This window comes from Microtus ochrogaster, linkage group LG4 (genome assembly GCF_000317375.1).
Source record: "Microtus ochrogaster isolate Prairie Vole_2 linkage group LG4, MicOch1.0, whole genome shotgun sequence".
Lineage (NCBI taxonomy): Eukaryota > Metazoa > Chordata > Mammalia > Rodentia > Cricetidae > Microtus > Microtus ochrogaster.
The window spans coordinates 56390160-56399809 of NC_022030.1; the positions used below are offsets into that span (position 1 = coordinate 56390160).

The 9650-nt window shown below is 47.9% G+C and overlaps 1 protein-coding gene across 1 annotated transcript in view; it reads right to left on the minus strand.

The window, feature by feature from the left end:
* The window catches only part of Stk36 (serine/threonine kinase 36), a 31120-nt gene that overhangs the window by 7775 nt on the left and 13695 nt on the right, over window positions 1–9650 (minus strand). The window contains exons 12-21 of the mRNA XM_013351685.2: window positions 7956–8135; window positions 6567–6664; window positions 5783–5888; window positions 3703–3853; window positions 2831–2958; window positions 1905–2009; window positions 1240–1338; window positions 1059–1147; window positions 750–813; window positions 478–588 (exon numbers count right to left, since the gene is read on the minus strand). Of these exons, the coding sequence (XP_013207139.1) occupies window positions 478–588; window positions 750–813; window positions 1059–1147; window positions 1240–1338; window positions 1905–2009; window positions 2831–2958; window positions 3703–3853; window positions 5783–5888; window positions 6567–6664; window positions 7956–8135 (1131 nt within the window). The remainder of the gene's footprint in view (window positions 1–477; window positions 589–749; window positions 814–1058; window positions 1148–1239; window positions 1339–1904; window positions 2010–2830; window positions 2959–3702; window positions 3854–5782; window positions 5889–6566; window positions 6665–7955; window positions 8136–9650) is intronic.

Consider the following 9650-nt stretch of genomic DNA (forward strand, 5'->3'; position numbering starts at 1 on the left):
GGGGAAGCTCTCACCTCAGGTAACTGGACAGGGGAAGCTCTCACCTCAGGTAACTGGACAAGGGGAAGTTCTTGCCTCAGGTAACTTGGCAGCTTCCTTTCTTTCTCTCCTTGCCTCCATCTTTGAAGAGGCCCTGATCAGCCCTGGTTGAGAACAGCTCACTGTTTGGTGGCAAAGGAGAGGAAGAGAGGCTTCTTTTCTTCCTCTTTCTTCTTTCTTCTTCTCCTTCTCCTTCTCCTTTTTTCAAGACAAGGTCTCCTTGTAGCTTTGGAGCTTATCCTGAAACTCGCTCTGTAGACCAGACTGGCCTCAACTCACAGAGATCTGACTGCCTCTTCCTCCCGAGTGCTGAGATTAAAGGCAGGCACCACCACCGCCCGGCTAAAGAGGGGCTTACTGGATCTGGTCTTTCCCCCAGGAAGGCTGTTCTGGTGTTGGGCTCAGAGGAGCCATATCTGGCCCTCCCCAGTACCTCACCTCTGCAGGGGCAGACAAGGCATGTGCAGCTGCCGCCATCCATTCCTGGGGCTGGAGGTTAAAGGTCACGCCCTGCTGACCAAGCTGTCCTAAGAGACAGGCTGCTGCATTCTGTGGGAAGGGTAGAGGGAAAGAAGGGCCATCTGAATCCGAATGGTGTTCAGGACATGACAGATGTTTGCAGAAACAGCTGCAAATAGGATAAAGGCCATTTACTCCCAAGGGGGTCAGAGGAAGGGGTGAGAGGCGAGGGGAGAAGGGCAAAAGCTCACCACGAGAGAGACGACATGTGAGCGGGTAAAGAGAGCGGCGACCTCACTGCCTAGCTTCTCCATCCTGGAATAGAGAGAGACCATGGAGGGTTACAGAGGGCTGGACAGCATCCCCCCTCGCCCGTGTACTGTACTCTCCATCCACGCTGCATCTACCCCTCCCCAGGCCCAGAGGTGATGAGAACCAGGCCTGTTCTTTGTTCTGTGTCAGCCCCTTCAAGGAAAAAGCTAGAGGGTGTCCTTCCCTAGTGTCAGGGACAGCTCCGAGGGAAGGAGACTTTAGTGGGGAGACCTGACTTTATGACTCACCCAGAAGGCAGATCTTGGAGCCGAAAGACAAGAAGGGACAGGAGATAGAGTGCCACCTCAGTGGACTCTTCCCAATCTGCTACTTGTACCTACAAAGGAAACCTGAGCTATCAGAACAACTTCTGGGGGAGATGGAGCACCATGAGATACCTACCCAGCCGTGTGGGTATCGCTGGCTTACCTTGCCCTGGACCAGCATCAACAGCGACTCCAAGGCCAGGGGCTCTTGCCCCAGAATATGGCACAGACGCTCACTGATGTAGCAGCAGGAGTAGAGAACCTAGGGAAGTTGGAAGGAGTCTGTCAGTGGACAGAACAGCCCTGGGTCCTACAGTGGAAGGCTCGGCTGAAAAGCAGGCAAGCCTCTCAGTAGAGCTGGTGTCCACACATGGGGGTTGTGACAATTTTGACAGTAGTATGACTGGAGTAAGAAGGGCCTAAGTGAAGCACACCTGGGTGTTTCTGTGAGGGTCTTTCCAACGCGTGGAAAACCCATCCTAAGTGTGCATATGGCAGCATCCCACAGGCTGGGGCCTGGACAGAATCAAAGGGAAAGAAAAACCAGACGCCGCTGCACCGTACCTATCCTTTCTCTCTGATTCCTGGGTGCCATCATGTGATGATGCTCTTTTCAACCCCCCACCCCATGGAAAGTTTCTCCTCTAGAGTTCTGGCTGACTCAGAGAGATCAGCCTCCGGAGCCCTGCCTCCTGAGTGCTGGGATTAAAGGCCAGCATCACCATGCCAAGCCACAGATAATCTCTTTTCTCTCTCTCTCCTCCCCTCCCTTCCTTTCCTGGGAGTTAAAAGAAATCCCAGGCATTGAGGGCAGTGGGAAGGAAGTACCTTGAGAAGGTGGAGGCATAGGATATGATGCCGCAGACCAGAGACAAGGGCTGGCCTCAGTTGGCTGCTGTCCTCAGTCAGCTGATTGGCCAAATGCCACGAGACCTATGGAGACAAACTTGGCTCTATCCCATCTCCCTTACTCTACCTCCATTCCTTGCACATCTTCAATTGGCCTGAAATCTCAGACTCTTGCTGGCCCCTCTTAGGTTCACTAGAGCCCTCAGGCCCCATTCTATGCCCAGTCTCCATGGCCAGTGGAGAACTGAATCCTACCTGAGTTCGGCCGTAATGTAGGCAGGTCTACAGGGAAGTACTAATAAGTAACAAGGTAGGGAAGCTCAATCTGCGTGACCTCTGACCCTGGAGAAATGTAATGACTTCCAATCGGCTGCCCTATCACCTGGGCAGTTACTGCTGAGCTAGGTAGCCAATGTATGGAATTCTAGTCATTTTATTATTATTATTATTATTTTATTGTTTTTATTGAGCTGTATCTTTTTCTCTGCTCCCCTCCCTTCCTCTCTCCCTCCCATGGCCCCCATGCTCCCAATTTACTCAGGAGATCTTGTCTTTTTCTACTTCTCATGTAGATTAGATCCATGTATGTCTCTCTTAGGGTCTTTTTTGTTGTCTAGGTTCTCTGGGATTGTGAATTGTAGGCTGGTTTTTCTCTGCTTTGTGTCTTGAAGCCACTTATGAGTGAGTACATATGATAATTGTCTTTCTGGGTCTGGGTCACCTCTCTCGAATTCTAGTCATCCATGGCAAATAAGTGGCCCAGACTAGGAGGAGAGAGTCTGTCTTTGGAAATCCTGAGCAAGGAGAAGCCCAAGGCTTATTTTTTCTGTTTCTCAGCAGCAAGTATGGCCAGACTCCCTGGTTCCCAAGTAGCAGAGAAGAAAGCAAGAATTTGGATCTCAGACCTGCTCCTTGGCATCCCAACAGCTCGGCAGCCCCACAGGAGCGGTACACATGGCTGCCAGGGCAGAAGAGATGGCTCCGGGTATATCTTCACACTGCTCCCGCAGTGGCTGGCTCTCTTGTGGGGCTCCTATGGAGAATGGAAAGGCATACTGGTAAGGTCTGGTTGTTTCTTACAGGCTCCCCAAGTCAACCTTTTAGGATTTTTTTGTTTTGTCTTGCTTTGGTTTTTTGCGTTTTTGAGACAGGGTCTCATTATGTCCCAGTCTGGTGTAGGAGGTCCTTCTGTTTATGTGTTGCTTTCATTGGAATCAATACAGAACTGCTTGGCCTGATAGGGCAGAACTTAGGTAGGTGGAGAAGACAAAACTGAATGCTGGAAAGAAGGGCAGCGTGGCAGAAGCCATGGATCTCCTACCTGGGACGGATGCTGGTTAGAATCTTGCCGGTAAGCCACAGTCGATGGGTTAAACTAATATGTAAGAGTTAGCCAATAAGAAGTTAGAGCTAATGGGCCAGGCAGTGTTTAAATGAATAACAATTTCTGTGTGATTATTTTGGTGTAAGCTAGCTGGGCGGCCAGGAGGGAACAAAGGACCACCCTCCTCATGCAACAGCAGTCAAGCCTTAAGCTATGAAGCTGAAGATACTTTGAACTTGATCCTCCTGCCTTTGCCTCCAGAGTGCTGGAATTACACGCATGTGCTGTCAAGGCCAGGGCTTCATGCTAGGCAAGCGCTCTACCAAATGAGCTACATCTCCAAGCCCATTTACACTTTTGAGCACCTGCCAAGTTCCAGGCAGGCACCATTCTAGTGGTGGAAGTAGGAAGGACATAGGCTGACCTATGCATGGAACAAGAAGGTCAGATCACCTGGCGGTATGTGGAAAGGAAGCTGTGGAACTGTTAGGCCATGAAGGAGCCCATCCAATACAGTGCGCTGTGTGGTCAACAGACTGGAGTAAAAGGCATTGGAGATGGCCCGGCTGTTCCCGTCCACAGTTTCACACAGGACAGCAAAGCACTGAAGGGGAGAAGAGTGGAGGTATCTGGGTATCAGAAACCTAAATGGGCTTTAGTGAGAACCAGGAAATACCCCTGGAACCCGGGAAAGGGGTTAAGAGCCCAGGAGATAGTAAGAATTCTTCCCAGGGAAAAGAAAATGCACCCACAGTCTTCCTGGTTGATACAGGAGGATTTGGGGGTGAATTCTTCCCTTTCTCTTGCCCCTCCCACCATCACTCTCTCCCTTTCTCTCTCTTTTTCTCTGTGTTTTCTCTGTGTACTGAAATTCAACCCCTTTGCACACACTTTTTTTTTTTGAGACAGGGTTTCTCTGTAGCTTTGAAGCCTGTCCTGAAACTAGCTCTTGTAGACCAGGCTAGTCTCAAACTCACAGAGATCCGCCTGCCTCTGCCTCCCAAGTGGAATTAAAGGCAGGTGCCACCACCACCCTGCTCCCTTGCACATACTCTTACATCTGTCCAATCAACCCTTCTATTTTCTTGTCAGTATCTCCCTAGATGACGTTTTTGAAAATGTGAACAAAGGTATAATAATTCAGAAATTCAGGAGGAGGAACAATTATTCCAATAATTGTTTAGTACTCAATAACATGACAGGTGCTGGCCGGTAATTCTGGCGACTAACTGCTGGCCAGAATTTAGTCTAGCCATCCAAAGCTTTCTGACCTGAAAGGAAGAAGATGAAACTAGACTTTCAGGCAACAGACATGTGAATGGGCTGCTAACTGGAGGCGGGAAATTAGCCCACAGCTATGTTCCCAACGGCGAGTTTCAACAACAATCATACAATCGTTTTCTTTGGACATAAGTGTCTGTGTCCTCCCTGACAACCCAGTGACAACACAGCTGTCTCTCACTCCATCCTCCATCAGGGTCTAAGGAAGACGATTAGAAGAGCTCATGAGTCTTTTTCATAAACAAGGCTGGAGAATACTAGCTGGTCTGCAAGATGCTTCATCTTTTTTTGTTGCTTTTTGTTTGTTCTGTTTTCAAAACAGGGTCTCACTATGTAGCCCTGGATGTCTATATGTAGACCAGGCTGGCTCTGAACTCAGACAACTGTCCCTGCCTCCCCTTGTGCTGAGATTAAAGGTATGTGCCACTATGCCTGAATTTTTAATTATTTATTTATTATCTATCTATCTATTTAAGATTCTTATATTTATGGCCTCTGATATATGTCAAACTACTCAATGCCTCCGCATTTTAGATATAGTGTTCTTTCTATCTAAAGTGGCCTATCACCTTCCCTGCTCCACCCAAGCCGGCAAGCCGCTATGCATTTCTTATTTATTTATTTATTTATTTATGTATTTATTTATATTTTTGTGGCTTTTTTTTGGACAGGGTTTCACTGTGTTGTGTAGCCCTGTCTACCCTGGATCTCACTCTGTAGACCAGGCTGACCTCAAACTCACAGAGATCCTCCTGCCTCTGCCTCCAAGTGCAGGGATTAAATGCAAACACTACTTATACCTGGCTGTTGCTATATGTTCTTGAAAAGCACACATGATTTCAGTCTTCACAATTTCTTTGAGGACTCTGCATGCAGAGCTAATGGCATCTTCTTTAGTGGTTCCTCTGCACCATGTACAGAGTTCTAATGGACTTCACTCTCCCTACTTGGCTCTTTTTTTTTTTGACTCAGGGTTTCTCTATGTAGCTCTGGCTGTCCTGGAACTTACTATGTAGCTAGCCTCAAACTCAATAATCCACCTGCTTCTGCCTCCTGAGTGCTAGAACTAACCAAAGGCATGCGCCACTACAACAGGTCCTACTTGACTGTCTTTAGTCTCTTCAAGGTGGAGATTCTGTTATCCATGAGGCTCACAATGAGAACTCAACATTTGTTGAGTTGACACAATCATTAGAAAGGCGCTGGGAGAAAAGATAGTGAGGACAGAAATTTGGAAGTGGGAGGAGATTACCATAAGGCTGTCCCTTCGAAATGCCTGCTCGGAGTCATCTGATTGGGCCAGCAGCTTCCCCAACATGTCCAAAAAGAGATTGGCAGCCTCCTGAAACACCTGCAGGCTGGGGAAGAATGAACCCATGCTATCTTTCTATCCTCCCACTAAAAGCCTGGATATGGCATGGCAAATGGGTCAGTTCTGGAAACCTAGGAGATCTTTGCCAAGGAACACATCAGAATGTTCCTCCTTCCAACTCTGCTAACAGACACACAGAGAATCAGGGGGAAGGGGAGGGAAGAGGAAGAAAGAGGAAGGAAGAGGAGGGGATAGGAGGGAAGGGGAGATCTCACAAACACTGTTCAAGACCCTTCTCAGCTGTTTTCACATTTGTCCTTCCATTAAGGCCCAACTGTGCTGGGTGGTTGCTGACTCTTAGAATCTGTCGCTGGGCGGTGGTGGCGCACGCCTTTAATCCCAGCACGTGGGAAGCAGAGACCGATGGATCTCTGTGAGTTTGAGGCCACCCTGGTATACACAGAGAGTTTCAGGACAGTTCCAAAGCTACACAGAGAAACCCTGTCTCAAAAAAACAAAAAGAATCTGTCTGTCTTGGGGAAAGCTGGAAGTGGTCCTTCTGAGGATCCACTAAATTCTGAAGGCTGGTCAGCTCATCTCTAACCCTGTCACACAGCACCACTTCTCACTTAGTGTCCTCCTAATGAGGAGCGGAGGAAATGGAGCAGAAACTGAAGCCACACTGCCACCCTGTCCAGCGGGGCAGAAGTGTCTTTTCCCCCACCTGTCACCTGTCTGGCTCCGCTCCAGATTGAAGGCGCATGAAAAGTAGGCCTGAACCACAGCCACCAGGTCCCGTAAGAAGGCCCCATACCAAGGTTGCTGTGAAGAAAGGAGCAAAAGGGCAGCGTGAGGAATGAAGACCAAAGGCAGAAAAAGCAGCAGCAGAGGCATGCAGAGCGCCAGTCAAGCTGGCCAGGGGGAGAGGGCCAGGAAAGGAGAAAGTCAAGCAGTGCCAAAGAGTCACAGACCATCTGAAGATGCCACTTGACTGGAGCTGCATGTTGGAGTGGAGGAGGGGCTACTTCCCACAAAACTATCCTTTTAAGTTCCTTATATTTATCTGAGTTCGATACTTAGCAGCAGAGGGCAGCATCCTAAGGGCTGCCTATCATACCTGCATCATCTGGGGGAGGGGGAGTGGGGGAGCTGTTCTCCAAGCTCAACTGTGTCAGGACCCAATGTAGCAAGTAGAGGTTTGGCCCCAGACACACTGAGTCTTGATCACAGCTCTCCTACCTATCAGGTAGCCATCAGCAGTGACTGCAGGGACCAATCTCTGAACATCAACGACCTGCTCTGAAAACAAGATAACAGCTGGGCGGTGGTGACGCATGCCTTTAATCCCAGCACTCAGGAGGCAGAAGCAGGTGGATCTTGTAAGTTCGAGGCCAGCCTGGTCTACAAGAGCTAGTTCCACGACAGGCACCAAAACTACAGAGAAACACTGTCTAAAAAAAAAAAAAAAAAAAAAAAAGAAAACAAGGTAACAAAGCAGAAGTCCAACCCTTTATAGCAACTCTTCTCAATATCAAGAAATTACCCATTAAAAAAAAACTCTGGGGGTGCTGGAGAGATGGTTCAGTGGTTAAGAGCACTGCTTGCTCTTCCACAGGTTCTGAGTTCAATTCCCAGCAACCACATGGTGGCTCACAACCACCTGTAATGGGATCTGGTGCCATCTTCTGGCCTGTAGGCATGCATGCAGGCAGACCACTGTATAGTTAAATAAATAAATCTAAAAAAAAAGACACTAAAAATAAATAAATAATAAAAAGACTCTGATTTTTATCTTCTGTTAGAAAACAGATTAGGTACACTGGCTTAAACTTTCACATGACAACAATGGGCTGGAGTTGAGAAGATGCCCCATTTAGGGTCAGGATGGCTAATATGCTCCCTACTCCTTGGACAGCTGTATGCCAACCTCATCTTCTTCACTGATTGATACTACTGGTTTAGACCCAGAAGACCTCAGAATTTGCAAGTGATGGTCTGGTAATTAGAAAAAGAAGGCTAGAAAAGAAGAGGCAGTCAGGTCAGACAGACGGCAGCTCCAGAAGAAGTAAAGAAAAGGCCCAGTGCTTGTCTTCAGAGCTTCTGGGCTGTGTACCTGCTGGATGATGCTGCTCTGCTGGCTGTGCCGGAGGAGGCTAAGGGGCAGCCCAGGCAGTCCCGCCTCCTGGCAGAAGGAATACAAAAGCACAGAGTCGCTGCAGCTGGACAGGAGACTGCTCAGGACACGGAGTGCAGGAAGCACCTGGGAAGCACCCTTTAGGATACCTTTCAGGATCTGAGGAACATGAGAAAAAGAGACAGCAATTGGCACAATTATAGGTAAAGGAAGAAGAATCACAAATACCGAACGGCTCCAAGGAGTTAGCAGAGTAGACCAATGTCTGCATTCCTACATGGAGGAGTTGAAAAGCCAGGGAGCAAGCACAGAAACACAGGGAACTGCACCAGAGAAATAACTATGGAAGGTTACCTGACTAGAACATCAGTGACCAAGGGGCAGGGGACCTCAAGATCTGTCTACCAGGACCAGTACCATTATTGTTCATTTCCTCCCTTTGATAGCCCTTCACCTTAAAGACAACAGTAGCAGCAAGGACACCACTGCACGTGCGGGCGCGCGCACGCGCGCACACACACACACACACACACACACACACACACACACACACACACACACACAAACAAACACACAGTTTTCTGAAAAATAAAAACAACAGATATGAAATGATGTTATTTAACTCCAGAGAAGCAAGACATCATTCAGCTCTAGATCAAGGACTGCCAACATTTCTCGTGCCAACTTTAGCCCAACATGTATCTGTATGCAGCCTGCACGCTAAGGAAAGTACCATATGTTTACATGGTTATTCTTCAAAAGAATAACACTGATACCAAATGCCTCAGAGTTTGCTATTCTCAATTCAGCATCCACTCTCCCATCTCACAGTGTGTAGTAAATAGAACTGCTCATCTTAAAGACAGAGAACTGATCCATCTATATAGATCAGGGCCCTATCAAAGATCAATAGCTCGGTCTTTGTGAATTCTGATCCACAAATCAGAAATCTTATCTCAGAAGCCAAAACCTTTGTTTTCTGAGAGACAGCGTCTAGGCTGGTGAGATGCTCAGCAGGTAGAGTGCTTGCTGCATATGCCTGATGATCTGAGCTTGATCAGAACCCACTTAAAGGCAGAATACAGAACCAGGTCCACAAAGCTGCCTCTGAGCTGAACTCATGCACCATAGCATGTGCCCCCAAATTCATTCATAATAACTGGTTGATTTTTTTTTTTAAACAGAGGTTCCATTATGTTGCCTAGGCTGGTTTCATGGTTTCAATCCTTTGGGTTCAAGAAACCTGCACCAGGTGTGATGATACACACCTTTAATCAAGGCAAGGTAGAGGCGGGGGGGGGGGGGTAGATGGGGACAGGGGCAGAGGCAGAGAGATCTCTTATGAATTCAAGGCTAGCTTGGTAGAAATACCCTGTCTCAAAAAAAGGGGGATTGGAAAAGAAAGAAAAGAAACCATCTGCCTAGCCTCCCAGGTTAGAAGCAGGTTTTAGCTGGCTTTCTCACAGTAGAAACGCTCCAATAGCTGGGCATGGAGGAAATGCATTTAATCCCAGCACTCGGGAGGCAGAGGGGGGGAATGCTCTGTGAATCTGAGGACAGCCTGGACTACAGAGATAGTTCCAGGGAAGTCAGGGGTTTTACACAGGGAAGCCCTGACTCAAAAAAAAAAAAAAAGAAAAAGAAAGAAAGAAAGAAAGAAAGAAAGAAAGAAAG